Source organism: Theobroma umbraticum, unplaced genomic scaffold (assembly GCF_002168275.2).
Source record: "Theobroma umbraticum cultivar Fairchild unplaced genomic scaffold, ASM216827v3 scaffold_30.0, whole genome shotgun sequence".
NCBI lineage: Eukaryota > Viridiplantae > Streptophyta > Magnoliopsida > Malvales > Malvaceae > Theobroma > Theobroma umbraticum.
Window position 1 is genome coordinate 812,520 of NW_018397254.1, and position 24,286 is coordinate 836,805.

Here is a 24,286-nt window from a genome sequence, read left to right on the forward strand (position 1 = left end):
AAAAAGTAAAGTTCACTCATCCACTTTGTGTGTATTAAAGCATATTTATGTACAACCGCTAGGGGAAAGAGTAAAGGTCACTCATTAATTTTATTGATTAATCATAGTCACAGCTCATATATATTATTGATTTTAATTATTTAGTAACGGCAAGGGTCTGATTGGTTCGGTTTTATGATTTTGAAAATCGAATTAATTAAAACTGGCTTATTTTGGATTTAATCAGTTTTTTTTATTTTAATGAGAGTATTTTTAGATTTATTTTTAAATATTTCTAATATTTGTATATAATATATTTTAGGATATTTTTGAAGCATATTTTAGAAAAATTAATAAAATTTAGATACAAATGATTAACATTAATTTTTTGATCAGATCTATCCTAAAATTTGGATAACTCTATCCTAAGCGATTAATGCTAAAATTTAAAATATGGATCTAAATTAACTAAATTCAATTAATTATTTCCATTTAATCGGATTAATGTTTATCCTTGCAACTGAGGTCTACAAATCCTTCTCCCATCTCCCAAGATTTTAAATTTTACCGTACCATAAAAAGCGAAAAAGCGCCCCACAACACAACTAAAAGAGCGCTCAAATCAACATCTTCTTTCCCTTTTTAAAAGCTAATAATATTTAGAAATTAGTAATTTTTGAGATTAATTAAGGTTTAAGTAATAAATAATAGTAATAAAAACAACAACTCTCTTATTCCTTTAAGAAATACCCCAAGCACAACTAAACCTCACTTTCACTAACCAACCCCTCTCTCTCTCTATCTCCCACAACATGCAGAGACAGTCTTTAGGCTCACCGAGCTCCAAGCTCCACATCCATGGAGGAGAAGAGAGTTCACAAGCCGAGGACCCGAAACGCCGAGTAATCATCGACGACGACGACGACCGGAAAGACTCCAAGCCTCGCCGACTGTCGTTTTCGCCTACGTCTTCGCCATCGTCGTCGTTGACATCGCCTCCTAAGCCTGAGAAGTTTATCCACCTTATTCCTGTTCTCACTCTCCTTTGTTTTCTCATTCTCTACCTCTCTTCCCACAGTCCTTCGCAATCTGGTACGTTTTCTCCTGTTCACAATCGACGGCTATGAATTGAAGGAGTAAAGTTGTTCAAGTTTAGTATTTCACGGTTGGTCTTTTTGATTTTTTGTTTCAGATTTGGCTCATTTCAATGGATTCAAGCATTCCTCAAAGCATTTAGGTATAATGCAGCTTTGATTCTCCTTTTCTTTTTAATTTTTTGAATTTTCTGTATTTTTTTATCCCTTTTTTTGGGTTAATTTTTTTTCCGTTTTCGTTATTTGTAGGTTCACTTGAAATCAGCGACGTCGGCCGATTCATTGAGCTTCGGAGAGGCGATGTTTTGGCGATTCGAAGCCTGAGGAATTTGCAAGAACTTGACAAACACGTCCCGAAGTCTCGGCCCCACCGAAAAATAGCCGATTTCTAAAACGCGCTCTGTCGGTTTATCTCTTTCACTCTTTCTCTCTCCCCCCTCTCTCCTGCCGTTCTTGCTCTAGCGGACCATAAGTTAGCACGTGCCTACTGTTCTTGCACGTGCGAGACTTTTTGTGCCAATTTTTTTATTGCACGTGTATATTTATATTGCATGTCAATATGTTGGCTTGTGAAGCAAATATCTTAGCTGGCGCTACGTGTGTGGCGCATGTTCAATTTTATCATCTTCGTTCAGATGAATAATATTTTTGTATATAAATTATAAAAAGAAAATAAATTACTACTAAAAAAATACTTTTAAATTTCGAAATTTAAATTGGCTAATTTGCGCCTCTTAGAGGCGTAAGTTAGTGATAGGAGCCTAGGGTCAGCGGGATTGTGTGTGGAATCCAGCTGGAAATTCGGACCGTTACTGCACCTCGTGTTGCGGTTGGGGTTGCCAGCTAGAAAGTTGTACTAATCGCAGGAGCCCATTAACTGCTCCAAACGGTGATAATCTTACTCCTGATTGCATGCTTACCTCCCTGCTACCATTCTAAGATGATTATGCGCGTAAATTAACTTTGGAATTGTTGGGTCGTTGACGAAATTAAAGGTTTTTTTGACCTGGCAAGAGCTGTGGTTATCAAGTAAATCGAAACGACAAAGCATTGACCCCTCTCCTATTGTTTATGGTAATTTTATTTACTGAATTAGTGTGGTGAAAATATGAAAATGGGAGTGGAATTATCAGTGAGAAAGAAAGCAATGCTGATTGTTTTACACGTGTCAAAAGTTGAGCGCGATGTTACGTCAATAGCAAGCCACAGAAAATTGTCGGTAGTTACTGGGAGAGCCCGATTGGTTCAATCACCTTGCATTCTCGTCTCTCTCTGACTTTCACCGCTTGGTTAAAAACGAAAAAGAAAAATGAAAAAGAGCGAAAGAACGTAGAATGATGAGACGAGACATGGATCACGCGCGTTCCGGCGGTGATGTCCACGAACTGCCTCCATGAGGTGCCAACATATTAGACAATGCCAGGTGTTCTTTCCTACGTGGAGGTTTGATGATTACGCTCTGTTCCTTCCAAACCCAACGCCTAATTACCGACGTAGGGTCCCACGACCAAAAAGAGCTGTCAGTTTATGTGTCGTCGTCAAAATGCTCAAAATTCTTTTGTTCGGCTTTGCTTTTACTCTCCTTCTTTCTCTCACACGTGGCTGCCATGCAGGCTTGACATGGCATGGGCGGAAGAATCGCTACGATTTTAAATTTCTTTATCCTCTTATTTCAACACAATTTGTTATGGTAGGTATTGGTAATCATGTAATTGTTCGGTTGGGTCGATTCGATATTTGGATCAAAATTTAGGATATTAAGGTTAATATATAATTTATTTTTCTGGCTTAGCAAAATAAATTTGATTGGCAGTTACCAACCAAAGACCACAAGAATCCAGAGTGAGGTTGAAGCTTAGTTTAGTTTAATAATTGGGACAATGATTAATAATTTGAGGGAAGGCTTATGATAAAAAAATTGCAGTCTACCTCAACCTTTCTTAATCTTAAATGGTGATGGTTGATAGTGATGATGCTGTGCAGATAATGTTGTTGGGGAATTGTTAGTGGGCTCCGCCATCACGAGTGGACCTCAAAGAAACCGTCTCGTGAATATTTTACAGGCTAGTTGGTTTTCTTCTTTGTTGGGTGGAATCTGGCTGCTACAAAGACTTTATACCCCACCATCACTTAAAAAAAGCTTCAAGTTCAATCATCCCCTGGTCATTTACTTGGACATGACTTAAAGATTAAGGAAAACCTTTGAATTCTTTTACTTTGTTTTAAAAAAAAGTTCCTATATTCAAAAGTTTATATCTTTCTACTTATGCTCATATAAATTTTTAATTTTAATAAAAAATTAATACATTGTCAGCTTACATTCTCACCTGACATGTGATGTAGTTTGATAGTGTAATCATACTATAATTGCTGTAAAAATAAAAGATTTAACACATTTTATATTTATTTAATAAAAAAGAATCTTTTTGAGACAATAGAAGAATAAAAAAGAATTATTCTGGCTAAGAAACTTTCATTTGGAGCAAGAGACAGCCCATGTGGCATCCCACAAATAGCTAGGGAAATTTTGGAAGAGTTAAAGCCGGAGGGGCAAGCCCTCCTCTCAAGCAAAAGCATATGGCCAAATCACACACACTGGGGCCGTCTGCGCAAAGTGGGCACTCGGCATTGCTGCGGCATATGCGTCCTTCAACTCCTGGTACCTTTGAGAATGGCGTACCTTGCAAAATTATGAACCTATCATAAATAACTAATCAGGTGTGTATATGTAGGCGCGCATGTTTGATAGAGAAAACTAAGAAAGAAATCAATGACCGGATGGAATGATTAAGACTGTAACCACAAATGCTAATCTGACTAATTTTAGATCCATTTGGCTTCTTCTCCCCTTTCTTGTGTCTTGCTAGAATTGAAAATCTGTAAAGAAAAACTTGGTTTGATTAGAATTTTTGTTTGATTTGGGAATACTTATAGGTGTGTTCAGGGTTTTTGATTAGTTTGGGGTTTGAGGAATTTCCCATGGTGGCAAGCATGCAATTAATTTCAATACCCAAAACATGGAAATCTTTTCTTGCATTTGGGAAATTGATGATTCAGAAATTAAATCACTGTGGTGGCATAAAACTTGAGAAGGTAATGTATTAATAACTCATAGAATTTCCTTTTTTAATTAAAAAATGTTTAAAATAATTACGTATTAAAATTCATGGTTTGATTGTAATATTTTTAAATATACTTTATTTGATATAATTCGGTATCTTATTACGAGATTAAATAACTCTGAAAATATAATATTATAGTGTTTGATATATACGAAAAAATACATATTAAAGCATTATTTAAGAACATGGTTACCATATATCTTAGCAAATGATTAACGCTAGATTTATAGTAATCAAATACGAAAACCAAAATGGGAATTACATTCCCATGACTATCATTCCAATACATTAGCAAGCGCTTCCCACTGGCTTGATGCCTGATGCAGATGAAAGAGTGCCTGGAGCAAATCTTTATCCAGGTTCACTATCAAGATCAGAAGGAAAACTATACAGCCAACCAGCATCGCCATAATTGTCAGCTCAGCTCCTAAACCACAACGAAGGAGTAACAGGGCCAATAGCCACACCCAGATATCAACACCCTCCACCGCAGAGAAACACTGCAAATATCAAATTGAAAGCATGCAATCAGGAAATGGTGAATAAGTAGTTATAATTACAAGCTGGGAAAAGAATGAGATATAAACCTGTCTGGCAAACCAGACCAGTAGAATCCCAAATCGTCGAAGATCTTCCAGGTGCTGCATGTTCATATCCGAAGTCATGGAGAAAAGTATAAACCCCATCAGCATCCAAAGAGGTGCCAATGGAACTTCCATGGTGTGAAACAAGCAGTTCATTCCAACAAGCAGCGTTGGATCAGGATGGCCAAGGTTCTGGAGCACCCTCAGACACTGCCGAAACATATATAGAGCACACAACAACACAGCATCAATGAATAAACTATATGATGTTAATTTGCTTTCAACCATGAAAACGAAGCAGAAAAACACCAGTCTCACATGTTCATTTAGAACTTGTTGAAGATATTCCCACCCCCAAAGCAGCTCGATGACCTCAAACGAAATTACGAACGCTACAACCATCGTAGAAACTGCTAACCCATCTTATATAATGGGGTATAAGACAAGCTTAATGCTGAAAAATAAGATTAAAATGGCAGATAAAACCTCGTAAAACTCCATTGATGTTGATTGAAACTTTTACCTTGGGCGAGGTTTTTTTCATACTTATTTAACGTCAATTTCGTACGAAGTTAAAATTTCTATCGTAACCACCATGCGTCCATTTGTCAATTAATAAATTTAGTAATGAAACAAAATTAGCCAAAATTCTAACTACTACTCAACCAAAAATAGGTGAAAACGATTCTTTTTCCCCCTTCAGAAGTAAGAGCAGAACAGCCAAACTTCTTCAAGTTTGAAGCTAATTATGCCACTTTAAACTATTTGGGTTTCTACTTTTCTGCGAACACTAAATCAAGCTGAGCATTGATTACAGTGAATGCCATCCCTTCCTTGCTGCTTCACACAAGCGGATTTACACCTGAGCAACATAGCTTATATAAATTCGGCTCACATTTTTTTTTTGTTTGAAAAGCAGGTGTAATGGATTCATTACTGATCAATGATTTACAAAATGCTACCCATGCATGGTAGCAGAGCAGAACAATATCAGCAGGATTCAAAAAAAAAAAAAAAACTGTGTCATGACTTGTTCCATATGTACACTCAAGATCTGGTTGCCACTAGGATCATCCCAGTACAACCAGATTTTACCTAACTTTACAAAGACCTGTTCATTTGCATCAGCATCCCTCGGCTGCTCAAATTTTCCAGTACCCAAGGAAGAGCAGCAGTCCAAACGGGGACCTCCAAACTGTTGCAGCCCTCAAAACACTGCACCTAGGCATTCCTTTTCTCCCATAATCCGCACACCAAGAGCTATTCACTGCATGCATCCCTGGCCAGACACAGTATATACCAAACATAAGCAGGTCGGCAACGAGCTTCAGACGCAATTGCTTCACTGTTTTCCATCCCTCCCCTTCAAGGTCACCACCCTATTTAGCCAAAGCCTTCAGCCGAAACATACTCAGAGTGCTTAGTGCAGCACTTATCACCCAACGCATTGCCCTGCAACCATTTACTTCTCATCCATCCCTCAGTTCCTACCCCCAAAATTGCTATGCTAAGCTGGAACCGAAATTCAGCTCAGTGTACATCCTGAGTGACATAGCAGACAACAATTCAACTCACAATAGAAACATATTGATAAGTACCGATCCACTGCTTCTTCAGTATACATCGAGCTTCAGCGTAAAGGCACATAGAAAATTATCACCACTCTACAAACATGCTTTCTTTATTCACACCCTCTTTTCCCAAGTCATCTGCACAACTATTGGCTTCCTTCTCTTTGAAATGCAGAATTGAAATGTGTAAGAATTGAAAACATTTATTACGAATAACTCTTATTTTAACAAATCCATTTATTAAAAAATTTGTTCATCTGAGAATGTACTTGAAGATTAATCTAATGGTCCTTTCTTTTAGAACTTCTATAAATTAGAAATAGCAGCTATTTTGGGAGCGTTTTCTTATGGGCAACGAAGTCTAATGTATATGCTAAGCCATATTTATCTACTGCATGCATGACATTTTTGAACCCATCGATACCATCAATGGTTTCAGGTGCAGCTTGGCCATGTTCATCGGCTTCATGCTTTGCTTTTATAAATCGCTGGATATCAGCAATCCTGTAACGTGCTCCTTTCATCTTTTGTTTCAGACAAGTTCTGAAATCTTTTGCAAATTCACTCTGCTTGTCCGTCAAACAAAAACAACCCTCAAAGTCGGATTTTGAGAATTCCAGCCACTTGTATGCCACCATATGACATAGCCCTTCTCTAACTTCTTCTCCCACATCTTCATATCTACGTGCAGTTGTTAGTGCAAAAATTATTATTTTACTTTTTCTGATCAGTTCCTACAGAAATTTCAGTCGGAATATCCTTTACAAAACAAAGTCGGAAGCCTTTCTAATGACTGCATCATTACCTTGAAGGTTTAACCACCCTTGCATCATTTGGTATGCTAATGACTGCCCATTTCTCAACCTATACACAAAATTTAAAGAAAAATTGTTATTATCCCAATGTTATTGTGGGTTAGATGATAAGATTTAAGTGTTAGATTTGTAGCCAACAACTTGAATGAGATGAGAATTACATAGGCAAACCCCACAAAAGGAAGATGGTAGTGGTTTGGGGCTTGATTTTTTGGGTTTCCATGTTCACGACCAAAGAGTTCCTGCTTTCTGTACAACTTGTAACCAGTTTTTTTTTTTTTTTGGTTTAAATTTATAAGTCAAAGGTTGCAAAGCATTTGTAAATAGTTATTTGCCTAAAGAATTCCTACTGTGTAAATGAACTTACGGACTCAATAACTATGTCACGCATTGGGATAATAGTAGCAGCATCTGAAATCTGCAATTTTATATATATAAAGGGTCATGATTAATTTGATTACAACGAAATTAAATAACTAAAAAGTATATAATTACCTCATGAGAATCCAGAAACTTGCCAAGCTCATCTGCAGTCACTAGGAAAATGGGGATGTCTTTCCCAACTGCAAGTTTTGATCCTCGGAAAAGTACTTGCACTTTTCCGATTACTGTTTTCAGTTTCTCTGGACTATTCACTGCTGTAGAACAGCAATCATGGCAGACTTGCCACGCACCACTGCCAAGCTCGACGTATCTTTCATTTCTTGGCTGTCCATGAATAATATATATGTAATGCTAAAGGTTCAAGCATGTGCTAGAATTCAGTCAAGCCAAAGGTATTTGATTTGAGAAACCTTATATCTTTCACAGCCGCTGCATATTAGAGTCTTGTCGTGCTGATGTCCTGCGCACATATTTTTTTTACAAAATCTTGTACTTAGCATCAAAATATCCTGCATTTGGCAAACTTATGGATAAGAAAAATGAAGAAAGAAAGAAAAATAAATTTGATAATTTTAAATCTCGTGCAAAGATCTAACAATTCGTGTTATCATATTTACATAAAATATTAATAGTTATGTGATAAATATAAACATGATACGATTAAATGTAAAAAAAAAATGATAGAATTAATTAAATGAATTAAAATTCTAAACATATATACGGATACATTTACTATACATATTACATAATCTTAACTTGTCTATTACACAAATTGAATTAAATTTATAATTATGAGACATCATAACACAACAAATTCATTTACATATTATTAACGTGTATAAATAGTTATCATAAATGGATTAAACATATTATATTATACTAATTGAATCGATAAAACAATTAATTAAATAAATTGTTCTCGTATCATGTTAATGGGTTCTTTTAGAAATTACCCATTTTGTGTCTTATTCATAGGAAGAAATAGTTTGGAAGATGAAATACTGACAGATGAACCACAGACATCACAACGCAGGTCAAATTGGGTATTACAAAGCAGGTCATGTTGGCTATTGTAAACCATATCACCTCTTTGAGAATCGCTCTTCAACCCTTTGAACACTCCATCGTAAATCCTTTTCAACATGTTGCTAACTTGTGTATGAGTGTGTGTGCTTCTTCGAATTCAAATGCTACCTAGAGACAAGCATATATAGTAGGACTCTGAAGCCAAGATACCTATAATTAATATTGCAATTACAGCAAAATGGTGCACCCAAGCAATAAATTAATGATTTTTTTTGAAAAATATAGTATTAAATATATTTAATTGGTTTCAATAACAATATAATTAGGATCCATTATTTTCATATCCGCTACAAACTAGTAATTATCATCTAATAAATTAATGAATTTTTGAGAAATATAGTGGATATAATAACTTGTTAATGGCAATGCAATTAGGATTTATTAATGTTAACAGAATTAACACTGTTAGTTTGGTAATTGTTAATAAAGTTAATACAAAAATGTATGCGTGAGGAAAAGGATTTTTATTCTATAATTTCGGATGCATACAAAGAAAACACCTTGAGGCCCAAAAGCCCGAACAGAACAGAAGAGCAACGACGACGACGCTATGATTCCTACTCTGACGACAGCCCCTCACTCGAAAAGCCATCTCTCGCGACGAAGATCGCTGCATTATGTTTCTAGCGTCGACTTTCTATTTTAGAATTATTATCAGTACCGGGTATTGCCTATGGAACATGTGCAAATGGTGTCGGCACAAAAGCCAAAGCCAGATTTACAAGGTATACTGGCGCAGTCGCCATGGGTGGAACACGTACTACCTTCAGGAACGACGCCGGTGGCAGCCGCAGCTGAGTCATCTGTGTTGCAAGGGCAAGGTAAACAGCATGGGAGACAGTCGCATAGCCCGACCTCCCTGCAGGAGTAGGACAGCAGCCCAACTGTGTAAATAAAAACATGTCGGCATTATCAGTCATATTCATCATCAAACAACGATGTAAATGAAAATGGAAAAGAAAAACAGGGACTAACAGGATGAAATAAGCAGCAGGACGACCAAGAAACCGAGCTTGAATGAAGCTTTCTCCATTGCTAACGTTCAATGTTTTCTCTGTTTTTCTGGATGTGGAAAGGCTTGTTTCGTACTTAACGTAGTGATTTCCTGTTTATAAAATTGAACTACACTTGTAAAGGATTGTTTTCAAACAAGAAACTACCCAAGTTAGTGAATAAATTATTGAGTTCAAACAATTGACAATGTGGAAGTATAAGTATCTCTCTCCAGTAATTCATTTTGAATATCAAATATCAAGGAAAATTTTCCCACCCCAAGTCTGGTTTTCTCGCCCCCTACAGAAGGGAGAAGACTGATTATTCTGCCCTCTGGGTTCGTACGTCATTTGCATGGTGGGTTTTTCTTCGATTTTGCTTTTATGGAGACATGAGGATGGCCACTGTGACGGAGAAGCCTGATCTCAGGCATTGGACCAACCCAGTCTGCCTAAATATGGGCTGCATACAGTCACTCTTACTTCAGGATAAAACTCTTAATGGTTTTGACTCGGCCCTTAGTTGCTTATTCTCCTCAATCTGTATATCTTCAAGACTTGAAGAATAAGGCAGGGAAGAGATAGAATACAAGAGATTGTTCTTAAATCTTAACCGTATGATTATATAAACAATTGAAAATTTCCAAAATGATGATGTGATAAACAGAGTATCGTTGCAATCAGGGCACGAGGTTATCGAAATCCCAAATTTTCTGTATACTACGCACAAAGAAGAGAGACAAGGAAGACATGCCCAGATGGCTACCGAACATGCCATCCTTGGAGGATGCTAAGAAACTGAATAAGCAAACTCCAAATCAACACCAGTACACAAGATCTATCATACATCATCATTTATAACACCGTTCTTGATTATTGTTAAAACCCATTCAAAGATCCTTATGGAACAGATTTCATAAACCATACATATGTAATTCTAAATACCTATTCTAAGAACTACGGTCCAATTGTAAAGGATATCTCAGTCAATGCAATAACAGCAGCAAAATCAAAGTAAAAAAAGTAAAAGAATTCACTTATTGGGATATTTGAATCCCCTCGAGATTTGTCCCCAAACATCATGATTGATTTTCAATCCACCCAAAGGAAGGAAGAGGAGAGAGAAATGGAGTAAAGAAGTCACTCTAGCACTGCATGCTTGTCTCCTCCACTGGCATCCCAAAAGTACAAAAGTCATGAACAATGAGAAGTGAGCGCATATGAGTTAGCTGACAAAAGCACCAATCAAAAAGTTGAGGTAAATGTTGTTACTGCTACGTCCAAAATCTGAACCAAAGTCTTTATTTCTTCCTCTGTTGGTCTGAAACTCTAGCTCCCATAATCTTAACAACAGGCTCATCTTTTGACTGAATAAGCTTTAAAGCTGGATGAACCTTGAGGTCTCCCATTACCAACTTCTGGCCAACATCCAACTCACTTAAATCAACATCAATATATGGAGGAACAATATCTGCTGGGCATCGGAACTTAACAGTCTTCTTGATAATATTCAAGTATGACCCTGTCAGGTTTGTCAAACGAGTGATATTTAGCATATATAGTGGAAGAATATACTAGTAGTAACAATAAGGCAATGCAACAAGTGAGATTCATAAGAAAAAAGTGACAATCTGAAACATGGTAAAACTTCATATATTACTTGGGAAGCAGAAGGATGAATATGATCACTTGATCAGGAGACTGCCACAACTCATCCAAGAGCAATTTATAATAAGCTCAAAGTGTGGATTATGCATCAGCAACATCAGATTTGCAAGTCTATGAAAGGTTGTGACAAATATATAACTTCCCATTGCCCACTATGCGGGAGAATGTTTATTATGGTACGCTCAATTCTTCTATACAATTTGAACGGATAAAACGAAAATACATACTAATACACACAATAAGCTTCATGTGGCACTATATGCAGTAATGTCACTTGCTCCTCTCCTATCAAAAAATACTAACTGTGCAAGTGTGAGCACTCCTCCAGAAAGTGATGCAACAATATTTTATCTCTAGAATGAATGCTAAAACTTAGCAAGTTATCACATCAAATAATCTCCACATATCTAAATGAAAATCCTTTCATAGGCTGATAGGAATTAATGCCAACCATATTCGTATGTACTAGGGGAAGTTTGTGAAGATGTTCCATCTACATATCATAAAGTGAAAATAAAAATCCAAACGAAATGGCCATGTTTATTGACATTATCATATGAAAAATTCATGCTGCACACAAAATCTATGGTTGGTGTTGAAAATGAAACCAACTTTCCGTAGAACTGATGCCCTTGCATGTCTTCACATGCAACATGAATCCAAACTCTTTAAGTAGACTTAAAACTCTCTCCTCTTCTGTCTCCTAAATCTTTTCTTTATTAATACTCTCTCTTTTTGATCCAAACAAAACAAAACAAGAATCCAAACTCTCTAGGAATTAGATAAACCATAAGTCAGCAGAGTCAAAACTAAACACACAAAGAAATGCAATTACCAATAGAATCAACGAGAGAAAAGTTTAAAGAAGCTCGTTACCTTTCCTGAGTCCAGGGGATACATCTTCTCCTATGAACACAAGAGGAACATCCACCTTCAACAAAGCATGGGAAGGCGCCCTTATGAAGGTCAAATTAAGAGGTGCATCAGTCCCCGCATGCAAATGAAGCTGAAACATTGGTGTTTACAAGAAATATATCCAAATTCAGTGCAAAATACAGCTGATTAAAGGAAAATGAAAGTTCCGCAAGAAAAATAACAATCTGATTAATCAAATTCAGTGAACTGAAGAAAAACCCAAAAAGCAGATTACCTTCCTGGGGAGAACCCGAACTTTCTCAGCCAAATCACCAGTCCCAAACTCTGAGCGAACCTCAAGATCGAAAAGCCTAGAAAGGAAAAAAGATTGGCCTAGATGTTTAACCAATTTTCTGATCTGATTGATCTGAACAGAAATGAGCCTCTTGTTGCCTCCATGTTGCCCATCTTCTTGCTCGAAAATGATGCTAGGGAGTCTGCCCACTTTTCTTTCTTTGGCAGCGATGCTTTTTCCGGAGGTGGCGCGTGGTATGGCTAGTATAGTCTCGGCATATCTAGGGTCGGGTTTGGGGAAGCCTTCGAGGTAGGTCAATGGAAATGGAGAAGATGGTGATGGTGATGGTGATGGTGATTTGTCGAGCGCGAGAGCTGCTTGGGAGAAGAAGCGGAGGTGAAGGGCTCTGCTGGATAGTGTGCGGTGGATCAACATTGCCATGGCCACTGTTTGCAAAATCAAGAGAGTTGGGTTCATGGGGTTAAGGGAGGTTTTTGCTGCGTGAAAATTTGGGGTTTTAGTGGGGTGGGCCGAAAAAGGGCAAAGAGGCTGGCCCAGGGGAATTTTTACGTGGTTATAGCAACAGTTGAAACTCTATCGCAAGGCATCTTTGTTTAAATTATATAATTAATTTCGGTACTATGATAAAGTAATTTTTTTCTTTAATTTAAGTGGATATGGTATTTTTTTGTTGAATATGATGATGTCATTTTTTATTTATTTTATAATTTTTTTATGATTTTAAATTACAAAACATGAAAATAAAATTATTTTTGATCTCACAACATTCTTTTCCTAAATTGTATTTTTAATTCATTTATTTTTCAATCCCATTTAAAACCATTATTTTACATTGAATAATTCCATGTCAACATTTATAAAATTTATATTATTATTTGATCACGTTATATCAATACTATTATCACATCATTAAGTGAAATGTTGAATCATATTATCAAAATCACTATCACATAGTAAAAAAATATAATGTTAATAAAATCAAACCCCATATCAACATAAATAATAAAAATTTTTTATTATATTAAATTGACATTATCAATTTTAAAAAATATAAAAAAATTTTACAAATTATTCTGTAAAAACTAAATATATCACATTAATAAAATACAGAAAAAACTAATTATATAATTTGACGTACATCTTTCACCAATAAAACACCCTACACATCATCATATGGTTTCAATTTCAAATGCTCAAATAAAGGGCTTCAAACATCAGACTGTTTGTCTTTGAGCTCCCAAGGAAACAATCACATTCATTCATACAATGGACACTGCAGAGTTAAGGCATTTGAGCTCACAAACCAACTACAAGGAACATATTCATTCATACAATGGACACTGCAGAGTTCAGACATTTGAGCTCACAAGCCCAACCACAAACCCAACAAACACAACCATAAGGAACATAGTTTCCATATAAGACCAAAACTATAATCCAGAAGGACCAGAGGCTTACCAATAGAAAGCCGAATAAGGCTAAAAACTACGAGGAACCACCAACAACAATGTAACTGTTCAATTCATTCAGCATCCTGACAAAGAAAGTTCATTATATGAAATGCTATGGGATAGGTTTGTCCTACATTTCACCATTTCCACACTGGAAAAACGAAGCAAGTAATTAAGAGATGACAATTCAATTCCAAAGATCCATAACTATTTACAGAAGCAGCATATCAAAGGATCAATCCTTGCACGGGTGCAGGCTTTGAAAGTCGTTGTTCACCTGGTGCAGAAGCTTTAGGGGACTCAGATAGATGAATCTGCGCAAAATCATCAACCACTTTTCTTTTCCGTTCCTCTTCAGCCTCTCCCACTTTTTCTTTTGTCTTCTGGCCAACTTCTCCTGCTGCTTTTGCAACCTTATTGAAAGCACCTGTTACCCATGAAGCTCCGGTGAATACATACCTGTTCTTCATTATGGCAGATCCTGCACTGCTGACCTTTTGCTCAGCAGCAGCAAATGCTGATTTGGTTTTCTCTGAAACCTGAAATTTCTGATCCACTTCTCGTACTTTGTCACTAACAACAGTAGTACCAGCACTTATCTTCTCGGTGAACCCAATTTTCTTGTCAAAAGATGCTACCTTGGCTGAGGCTGTTGATGTTAACTGGTGCTTCTCATCAAAGGTTTTTGCCTTGTTGACTGCATCTTTGCCTAAGATAAATCCCTTAGCAAGCATGCCACTAACAACATCCTCTGCCTTCCGAATAGCAGAATCACCGCCACCAGGAGTTTTATTTTGTATTGCCTGCAGAAAATGAGAAAATAGAAAACAATGTAAGCATTGTTCTAGCATTCAAACTATCAATACAGTGTGACACTTACAGGGGGTGGTGCAAAAGCAGCAGGAGGCAGCTTGTAGTCTGGAGCTAAAGTAATGCTGACCGACATATCAACTATTGTTGCTCCCTAAAACACAAATAGTTGATCACTTATTTAACTAATATAACATAAAGAGAAAAAGCCAATTCACATTTGCGACATGAATACGTGTCTGTCAAGCAACCCTACATAACTTAATATATTCGTAAGTAAAATTGCAGTATACTTCAGAGTTAAGGAATTATAGTACTACTGCTTTTTTGCTGCACATTTTTAAATTGGAGTTTTGATACTTTTTCTCATATTAGAATTTTATGGATTCTGAGGCTTTGAAAAATGATAACAAGAAAAGTGGTCTCCAGAAAGGAAGATGCCCATTATTTTAAAATGTCCCAAAAGGAACATATTGTATTCAATTTAAAGAGGACAAGCTATCCATGTTGTCAACAAATCAAAACTTGTTCAACATTTGCACAATCTGGCAAGATATCACACTGTAGTTTGTCTTATATTATCAACAAAGAAACCAAAAGACAACCGTTTCCAAGTAATAAAATGAAAAAAAGACACATTATAGTGAAATCATTGATAGTCTAAAGCGAAATTACCGTAAGAAGAACAGCAGTCTCTGCTCCTTGTGAATCCTTGAAGGTAACATAGGCAACTTGAGACCGCTCATTATCGCTGCATAACCATATAATAAGCTTGATTACCAGAGAAAAGTAATAGAAAAAAAGATATAAGGAACTAAAAGAGCAACCGACCTCTGCATTTCAACATATTCAATATCACCAGAAAAGGAAAAGAACTCTTTAATGTCTCGCTGAGTTGCTCCTAAAGAAACATTTCTGACTTTAACAGTTTTAATCTGCAGTGAGAACATAAAACATGAACTTATAGAATCTTGTCTAGATAATAACCAGGCTAAGAGAAAGAAATGTAAATATAGACAAATTAGCAACCTCAAACAAGCATTTCTCACCAAACTCATAACATCTCCACAAGTCATGATGTATGAACTCTATTGACTTATCATGTATGACGCAACTCAACCTCAAGTCCTCAGCAACTTGGTAGAGAGATATGAAGAAATCACACACACAATAGCTAAGAAAAATTCAAAGAAATTAAGTGGGAAATCTAGAATGATTCAACTTAAGCTTATGCATAAATCACTTATTGGTAGACTGAGAAATTGGCAATTTCTTACTGCCAGAAGAAGAACTCAAATTTCTCTTATGCTTATGTCATAATGGTCTATAGCTATAAGCATGTATTTGATAAGCTGGTTACTATCTAAATTCCCAAACTATCAAAATCTATAATTCCCATTTCTGCTGGCTAACTCCACTCTGCTTGATGGCTCAAAACTAGTAGGAGTTACTAGTCGAATATGGTTTTGTTCGTTCCACCAATCCAATTCTACATTGTTTATGAATATCAAAAAGACTGCATTAGCTCATGTAATTATAGAATCAAGTTTTACTTCTTTTCAACAAAGCAAATATAATCAAATGCGAATCGCAATCTCAAGGAACCCTACCCTATATTCATCAAGTGATTAAAATCCCTGTCCTCCCATGAATCCATTGAGCCTTACAGCAAAACATACCAAAGAACAGATAAAGAAAGAGAGAAAGATTCAAACATACAGTAAACAAGAAAGAAAGAACCGATAAAGAAAAAAAAAACTACGTTCCTCCTGAATCAAACCAAAACTAACCCAAGAAGAAGCAATCAAAACGAAAGGAAAAGAACTCACCAACGACATGGTCAAACGGTCAAAAGTTCCGCTAAGCGATAAAGTCTTGTCTTCAGAAAGAAAAAAAAATGAGGCTATCGAGGAAGAATGAAAGAAGGGACTTTACTTAAAGGAGGGAAGAGAGACCGCAGAGGTTTTGGACGTACGTGCGAGGGTTGGGGTGGAGGTGGGAAAACTCGCCGGCAATCGTAGCACGTGCGAGAGACCAAAAGAGAGGGAGAAATTTGGTTAGAGGCAATAATTACGGGTTGTGGTCGGGTCAGGGCAGATTCCATTGTTCACAGGAAGGAATTAATGGTTCTGGACCTCTTAATTGATTGGATCTGAGTCTCCTGAGGTCGGACCCACCTCACACGTCCATTTGGACATTCTTTAATTTCCTAATATTCTAGTAATAAATGAAAACGAGTAAGATATTCCTAATTTTAAGATGTAAGTTTCTTTCAATTATAAAATTTAATACTCATATTTATTAAAATTTGAGTTCATTTATTTAATTGAAAATGATGTGGGAGTCCTATTCCATCCAAATTCAATAATAGAAAATAAAATTTAATTATTTTTACATGTTTTCTTAATCAAACTTAAATTAATAAATTCAAAATAAAAATTATACTTAAACAATGTATAAATTCAAATAAATAATTTACTAATTATAAGAAATTCTAATAAATAATATGAAATTTAAAATGTACATTAAAAATCATTATCTATAATTAAATAGAGTAATGAGTACTTCAAAATTATTATTGATATCTTAATCTTATTTAAATAGATCGACTAGATACTAGTTCTTATAGTAATTTAGATAGTATACCATAATACATAATTGGAAAAACTAATTTTATTTTTTTAACTATAAAAATAATTGCTCATCAACCGTCCAAAAATTTGAATAATGAAAACTTACACATGAGATTCCAATAAGATCAAATAAAATACAAGCTAAAAATATCTTATAAAAAATAAAGAAAGAAGAAATATATATGATATGTCAACCTCTGTATAAGAAAATGAGATGATATTTGAATGAAAAGATCTATTTTATGTATTCAATTATTATAGTTTTTTTTATATGTTAAAAAGCAACAAAGTTTGAATAAAACACTCTAATTTTTATAAGTTTTAATCTTAATTTCACTTAAGTTTATTAATCCCTAAACATGTAAACGACAATAACAGATAAATGTGAAATGTTTAAAATACTCTTCTCTTTTCTCCACAAATTTCATTATTTTCTTTTATTTCAAATTGGTTGGTAGCGATCGCTCACAGTAATCAACTGTCTCATAATCAAATATGACAGGGGCGATTTGGCTGCGCACTCTAATTCTCATACTTCCTAAGAGCACGAGATCGACACTCCTTTGAGAGCGCAGTTGTACTCGAATCCGATAGCATGGTAGTCAACAATGAAAGGTAAATTTTAAAAGATTTTTTTTAACAAGAGAGAAAAAATAATTAAAAATAAAAATATATAATTTATATAATATAATATTTTTTAAAATTAATAAAAAGTTAAATTGTACTATAAATATTATCACTTTATCAAAATAATATAAATATTAAAAATTAATTAACAATTAGATTTATATATTTAACAAAAGATATTTTTTGAAAGGATTGCCTATTTTGAATATTAATGAACTTATTTGAAATTATATTAAAACCTAACAGGTTCAGGATATCTTACTCAAACAATTTTATTAAATAAACATGTAAAGGTAAATATTATGCTTAAATTCAATAATCTATTTTTAAGAAAATTATATGCAAATTATTATGAATGTAATTTATGAGAAAATTTATTTATTTATACTTTTATAGAAGTTCACCTATTTTTAATTATTATCAAAACCTTCACAAATAAATGAAAAACCAACATAAAACAAAAATATTAGTAAATAACTTTCATTTTTGTCACTAATATAAAATTCCACTGATAAAACGTAAAGATAAATTAAGCTTCAAATACATCGCTCTGATCTTGGACACATAAACCAAGCAACTTTAACCCATTATTTATTTTGCGCTTCGCTATCAAAGCTTTATATTAAAAAATAAAGAATAACGTTCACGTCCTTTCGATTTCAACATTTTTTAATGTTATTTTTATAATGTTTTAAATTAATATCTCATGAATAATTCTTTTTCATGAAAAGTGAATACTAAAATTTAGCAAATAAAGTTATTAAAATATTTTTAATTTAAAAAATTATTTATTTATTCACATTTATACATATTTTTTATAATTTTATGACCGTTTATTAAAGTAAAAATTGTTTTAAAAAAATTCACACGATGAAGTATAAACAATATAACCAAAATTAATCTAAAAATAAGTCCGAAAAAAAAAAAATAATATCTTTCATCAGTGAACCAGCGATCCCACTCGGTGGCAACTCACGTGCCCCTCTGTCCTGCAACCACGTGTTCCATCTCCAGTCCACATCACTTTGCCGGAGCAAAATAAAAGGGAATAAGTAATTAACCGAATAAACAAAAAATAAATTTAAAAATTTACTTTTTTTTTTAAAATTACGCAAGCGCCTTACACAACGACAAACCAAACAAACCGCTTTTCAATAAATCTATTATTTTTATTTTTTTTTCTATATCTTTAAAGAAACGTTTAATTCTTCTCTCTTTCGCTCCCTGCCCTCAATTCTCGGCCTGTTCTTTTGTTCAGTTTTTTCACCAAATTCCCATCGGTGTTTCTTTCCCTCTCCCCTCTCGGCCTGTTGTTTTCGCTTTCCCATCACTTTCTCAAGAAAATTAATTTTCTCGGGAAAGGTTAGGGTCGGATAGAGAGAGAAAAGAGCAATCATGAGCTTTCAAGATCTGGAAGCTGGACGGCCGTTGGCGTCGAGGCAAAACCTGATCAACGGAAAGCAAGACGCCACGCAAGCAGTGGCTTCTGGCATTTTCCAGATCAACACCGCCGTTTCCACCTTCCAGCGACTCGTCAATACCCTCGGGACTCCTAAGGACACGCCTGAGCTCCGGGAAAAGCTGTGAGTCTTGCCCCCAATTTCGATGGCCCCGTTTTGCAATTTTAACTGATCACGTTACTTGAATGTGATCGTATTTGATTGTTGAATTAAGATACGCAAAATTGTGGTTTAATTTTGTTCAATCGCGTTGATTTTAGCTTGGATCTTTCTATTTGGGAATTTCAGTTAGGGATGGTGATAAATGATTCCGTTGGTCAAGTTCAATTCTGACTCGCCTTTGAAGAAAGCTCAGAGAGTTTATCAGTTTTCGTTTGGATAATTGTGACAATTGTCGAAAACTTTACTACATGTTTGTTGATGTATAATGCTGGCTATTCATGATCACTTAGCGGTCTGTGTCATTGTATTGCACGGGCAACGAGTTGCTTTCTTTGACATGTCTCACTTCGCAGGCATAAAACGAGGCTACATATTGGGCAATTAGTGAAGGACACTTCGGCTAAACTTAAACAAGCTAGTGAAACAGATCACCGTGCTGAAGTTAGCGTAAGTTTGGTTTTGTTTACTATTATTGGTTGATTATGTGGACCAAGCAGCTTTCTATTTTGCTTTTTAAATCAACAAAGTGGAGATGATGAATTTTTTGTTCTATATAAACTCTGGTTAATTCATGCAATGGTTATTGAGCTTATTGCTAAAACCACTCTGAAATGTGCAATTATAAGCGACTTTCTACTACGTATAAGATATCTGGAGGACATAATATTTTTCTTTTTAAATTTTGGGGGTGTGGGGTTTATATATACTTGGAATCTTGATATTCCATATATAAACCTGAGCATAACCATTCTTAAATTAAATTAATCTTGCTGGTCTTGACTTGACAGAGATGAGCTGACAACGCCCCTGCCCCCTCTCTCTCCCCCCTTTCCTCTAGGGAACCACTTGATGCCTTTTAATTCCTTGTAATTGTAGGCAAGCAAGAAGATAACAGATGCTAAACTTGCAAAAGATTTTCAAACAGTTTTGAAAGAGTTTCAGAAGGCTCAACGGCTTGCCGCTGAAAGGGAAACAGCATACACTCCTTTTGTTCCCCAGACAGTTCTTCCCTCAAGGTATTTATTGTGGGAGGCTTTAAATGTACATGGATGGGGGAGTGAATGCATTCACTGCTTTTTTGTTCATGGTTTACACAGAAAATTGAGTCATTAGCAACATGGTTTTGACAAATCTTTGATGAAACATCTATATTGATTGCTGAAGTTTCTGCCATTTACTGGTTGCAAATGCTAATTGTTTGGTGGTTATACTTGTGTTATGCTTCAATCCTGCTCTAGACTTTTGCATGTTATTCTTATACTAGAGGTTCTTCCTGTTATATGCAGCTACACGGCCAGTGAGATAGATGTAGGTTCAGATAAAAGTGCTGAACAGCGAGCCCTTCTTGTGGAATCAAGAAGGTAAGTTCTGCTTTACAAATTCTTGCAAGCAATCCTTTTCATATGGTGCTTCAGCTTTTGAGTATGTATTTTGAAGCAGTCTATATTTGTTTATAGACTGTTTATTTATTGCATTATCTAATCATTTATTTTTTTATGAACTTGATTATCCAATTACTGACTTTAGCTTTTGAGTATTTTTTCCTTGCAGACAGGAGGTCTTGCTGTTGGATAATGAGATTGCTTTTAATGAGGCTATCATCGAAGAAAGAGAACAAGGAATTCAAGAAATTCAGCAGCAAATTGGTGAGGTGAACGAGATCTTCAAAGATCTTGCTGTGCTAGTTCATGAGCAAGGAACTATAATTGGTAAAGAATTTCATCTTCCATTAAATTCACTATATGATTGTTCTGACCTTCTGGGTCATGTTCAGAAGTACTGAACGTCAATCTATGCTGCAGATGACATTGGGACCCATATTGAAAATTCACAGGCTGCCACTGGACAGGCAAAATCCCAACTTGTGAAAGCTGCAAAGACCCAAAGATCCAATTCTTCTTTGGTAACCTACAATGCTCTGATTCTTTATTTTATTAAAATAAATTTGTGCACTGGGTGTAAAGCACCATCTTGGCAGACATACCCACTTTCTTTAAACCCCTTTTAGTTGGGATAGTGGGACATGGTGCGGGGTTTCCCTCAGTGGGTCTGGGAACCCTGATTGATCACACACCTTAATAATGCAGTGACCTGCCTATGCAAAGCCATCTTGGACAGTTGCTTTAATCATTGAAAGATACTGTCTACCATTCTTCCAAGGAATTAATGTCTTTAAATTTTTTGTGCAGACCTGCTTGCTCCTGGTGATATTTGGTATTGTGCTTCTCATCGTGATCATAGTACTAGCAGCCTGATCAGAATCATAGAGCAATTTAAAGATCTTCTCAGCAACAAGGGGGTGATCTAAATGTGTTTGATTATGTTGTTTCGCGAGACATCATGGCTGACTTGAATTAAAGTTTTAGTGTAAGTATATATCATGTGGTCATTGCCTCATTGGTCATCCCTTATGATATTTGGTTGATCTTTGGGCGGGGGTGTCTCTTTTCTGTAAGTTGGGTGTTTGGGTTTGTTACAGCTTTCGAGTATTGTCCCCTTTGTCTTCTTTGATATTTCATGTAATAAGAGTTATAATTCTTTGGTTTTTCCATATCAATATATATGCATTCACATCGTGCCTTATTTCCATGGCATTCTGACCTATCCTGTCAAGTAAATTTCTCTGGTGTTAAGAGAAAGTATCTACTACTGCACCGTGTTAATTAATTTATTTTTATTGCATTTTCCATTGCGTGAACTATTAATAGTTCTTTCCTTAAACTCTGAAGTCTAAACCCTGAATGAGAGAACAGAAATAGCATCAACCAGAAGGCATTAAACTCAGACAAAATGATGTCAAAATCCTTAACGGATATGTAATCTGTCCCATAAAAACAAATTTATCATGTAAAACCTGATATTGGCTAAGATTGTTTCAAGTTTTTGGACACCTTGATGCCTGAACAATATATAGATGTCAATACAATTGAAAGAGTTGATAAGAAGGCAGTACCGAAGGTAACAACTGATACAAATCCGGCATGTGCCTTTTTTCCAGAAGGTATTCTCCATGCTACGGTACCGGTTCTGGATTTGGCACTGTTGTGGGGTGACATGTACAAACAGCTCTGTTTCTGGTGCTTTACTTCCATGCTGCAGCTCATCAATACATCAGGTTCACCAATTTCAACAATCGAATAGCCGCTTTCATCTAAGGGCTGCAAAACAAAAAAGAAAAAGAAGTTCAAATTTTCACTGGGTACCCACATTTGACAGATCTACACATGCTCTTGCGTTTTTGCCATGTCAATGACAAAGATCAAACATGGCTGATGCTAGAAATTCATATTGACAGTTGCATCAACTACAAAGTATTAAAAAAAGTGATAGTATTGAAAGCCTTCCCTCTCACTTACTGGATATCGAGCATGTAGTGGAAACTGTACATTGATTTCCAGTTCATTATTCAACCCTGACAAGATGTTGGATCCGGCATCCATGTGAACTTCAACAACAGATCGATTGGACCGAAACGAAGGCAATTCTAAGTCTGTGTCTCCAAAAACAGCTATATTTGTGAACACTGGAACAAGTAAAATGCATAAGTTAACCTCAAAAACAGAAGATAATGCGGTAAGCCTTGTTGTAACTATACAATTAGTCTGTTTTTTTCACAAGAAAAATCAATTGCAGTTTACCCTTTCGCTCATGAAGATGTTGTAACTCAAACGGGTCAGCAAAGACTCCACGGGGTAGTCTTTGTATAATTATAACTTCACAAAAATGAACAGGCAGTTTAGCAACGGACTCTGCCTCAATCTGCAATCTGATAGATGAAGACAAATGACGATGAGAACCTTCACCAAGAAGAGAGAGCTCTAGAACTGATAGCCTCACATTAATATTCAGGTTATCTGGAAACACTTCACACAAACCGGAAGAAAGTTCATGCGCCATAAAATCTTCGAAACTTGAATCATGCAGGTTCTCATATTTGTCAAAATAAGATTTCATAATATAGTTCCTGGCATCTGAGTTCTGGGAATCCGGTGGTTCGACCTGAAAATTAAGGATGTCGAATTCCTTGAAAACTTAGCAGTCGGCTCTAGCAAGGCATAAGTTTGTAAATGTAAGATAGCTAGGCAGATACCTAACCCACAAAGCACCTTGACTAATTACCACGGCAACTGCATTTTCTTTTCTTCTTTTTGAACAACTAACTTCCATGACGGTAGAAATAGATAATTTGTAAAGTTTCAGGAACAAGCATCATGCTGACTTACCTCACTTGAGGATGAGAAGACATGCATGCAAGAGACAGTACCAGAAAAGAACATCCACAGGATTGCAAGTTTCCGATAAAAGCATAACCGGTTATACTGTCTAGTTGCCATAGAGTCACTGAAATTGAAGAAACAAATTAGATAAGAAATGTACAAGAAAATCACATGGTAGGACACTTTCTCCATTGAATCAAATGGTTGGTACTAACAAGCATAAGAAATTTTGGACAGATTGAAGTTTGTACAAAAAAGATTACTTCAGAACCCATCCATTAATCTTACAGATAAAGAAAAGAAGGATCCGTTCACATATTTCATAAAAAATTCTCTTTACTCCTTCTAACTTTTCCCCAGACAAGAGCCTTAACAATTCCATCATGAGCAATTACAATGACCCAAAATACAAATTTTTAATTTTCCATTAACTACACCAATTCAAAACTTGTAGAGAGAG

The 24,286-nt window shown here is 35.6% G+C and overlaps 6 protein-coding genes and 1 long non-coding RNA gene across 7 annotated transcripts in view; 2 read left to right on the forward strand and 5 right to left on the reverse strand.

Moving 5' to 3' along the window:
• The first annotated feature begins 718 nt into the window (after nucleotides 1–718).
• Nucleotides 719–1,689, forward strand: LOC110421010 (ribosome maturation factor). The gene is made up of 3 exons (XM_021434440.2): nucleotides 719–1,071; nucleotides 1,172–1,216; nucleotides 1,323–1,689. Exons 1-3 carry the CDS (start codon nucleotides 792–794, stop codon nucleotides 1,463–1,465), a joined length of 468 nt encoding a protein of 155 aa, XP_021290115.1. The 5' UTR covers nucleotides 719–791; the 3' UTR covers nucleotides 1,466–1,689.
• Nucleotides 1,690–4,309: 2,620 nt separating this feature from the next.
• Nucleotides 4,310–5,175, reverse strand: LOC110419336 (uncharacterized). The gene is made up of 3 exons (XR_016351841.1): nucleotides 5,098–5,175; nucleotides 4,783–4,989; nucleotides 4,310–4,695 (listed from the first exon to the last, which is right to left on the reverse strand). It is a non-coding gene; the product is annotated as an uncharacterized LOC110419336 (long non-coding RNA).
• Nucleotides 5,176–6,676: 1,501 nt separating this feature from the next.
• Nucleotides 6,677–8,693, reverse strand: LOC149527685 (protein DA1-like). Its single transcript, XM_089784133.1, has 5 exons — nucleotides 8,556–8,693; nucleotides 7,661–7,873; nucleotides 7,533–7,583; nucleotides 7,156–7,214; nucleotides 6,677–7,031 (listed from the first exon to the last, which is right to left on the reverse strand). The coding sequence occupies exons 1-5, from the start codon at nucleotides 8,691–8,693 to the stop codon at nucleotides 6,677–6,679; spliced, it is 816 nt and encodes a 271-aa protein (XP_089640259.1).
• Nucleotides 8,694–10,481: 1,788 nt separating this feature from the next.
• LOC110416405 (Ribosomal protein L25/Gln-tRNA synthetase, anti-codon-binding domain-containing protein) lies at nucleotides 10,482–12,924 on the reverse strand. Its single transcript, XM_021428406.1, has 3 exons — nucleotides 12,446–12,924; nucleotides 12,172–12,301; nucleotides 10,482–11,149 (listed from the first exon to the last, which is right to left on the reverse strand). The coding sequence occupies exons 1-3, from the start codon at nucleotides 12,920–12,922 to the stop codon at nucleotides 10,929–10,931; spliced, it is 828 nt and encodes a 275-aa protein (XP_021284081.1). The 5' UTR covers nucleotides 12,923–12,924; the 3' UTR covers nucleotides 10,482–10,928.
• Nucleotides 12,925–13,952: 1,028 nt separating this feature from the next.
• Nucleotides 13,953–16,836, reverse strand: LOC110424707 (binding partner of ACD11 1-like). Its single transcript, XM_021439356.2, has 5 exons — nucleotides 16,557–16,836; nucleotides 15,559–15,662; nucleotides 15,403–15,478; nucleotides 14,798–14,881; nucleotides 13,953–14,720 (listed from the first exon to the last, which is right to left on the reverse strand). Exons 1-5 carry the CDS (start codon nucleotides 16,563–16,565, stop codon nucleotides 14,145–14,147), a joined length of 849 nt encoding a protein of 282 aa, XP_021295031.1. The 5' UTR covers nucleotides 16,566–16,836; the 3' UTR covers nucleotides 13,953–14,144.
• A 2,331-nt stretch (nucleotides 16,837–19,167) lies between these two features.
• Nucleotides 19,168–22,211, forward strand: LOC110411401 (syntaxin-22-like). The gene is made up of 7 exons (XM_021421542.2): nucleotides 19,168–19,570; nucleotides 19,963–20,056; nucleotides 20,486–20,625; nucleotides 20,896–20,970; nucleotides 21,161–21,318; nucleotides 21,412–21,512; nucleotides 21,799–22,211. Exons 1-7 carry the CDS (start codon nucleotides 19,383–19,385, stop codon nucleotides 21,862–21,864), a joined length of 822 nt encoding a protein of 273 aa, XP_021277217.1. The 5' UTR covers nucleotides 19,168–19,382; the 3' UTR covers nucleotides 21,865–22,211.
• Nucleotides 22,212–22,365: 154 nt separating this feature from the next.
• The window catches only part of LOC110428773 (phosphatidylinositol-glycan biosynthesis class X-like protein), a 2,183-nt gene continuing 262 nt past the window's right edge, over nucleotides 22,366–24,286 (reverse strand). Inside the window, exons 2-5 of the mRNA XM_021444684.2 lie at nucleotides 23,833–23,950; nucleotides 23,248–23,608; nucleotides 22,966–23,132; nucleotides 22,366–22,767 (exon numbers count right to left, since the gene is read on the reverse strand). Coding sequence (XP_021300359.1) covers nucleotides 22,474–22,767; nucleotides 22,966–23,132; nucleotides 23,248–23,608; nucleotides 23,833–23,943 — 933 coding nt within the window. The 5' untranslated portion in view covers nucleotides 23,944–23,950 and the 3' untranslated portion in view covers nucleotides 22,366–22,473. The remainder of the gene's footprint in view (nucleotides 22,768–22,965; nucleotides 23,133–23,247; nucleotides 23,609–23,832; nucleotides 23,951–24,286) is intronic.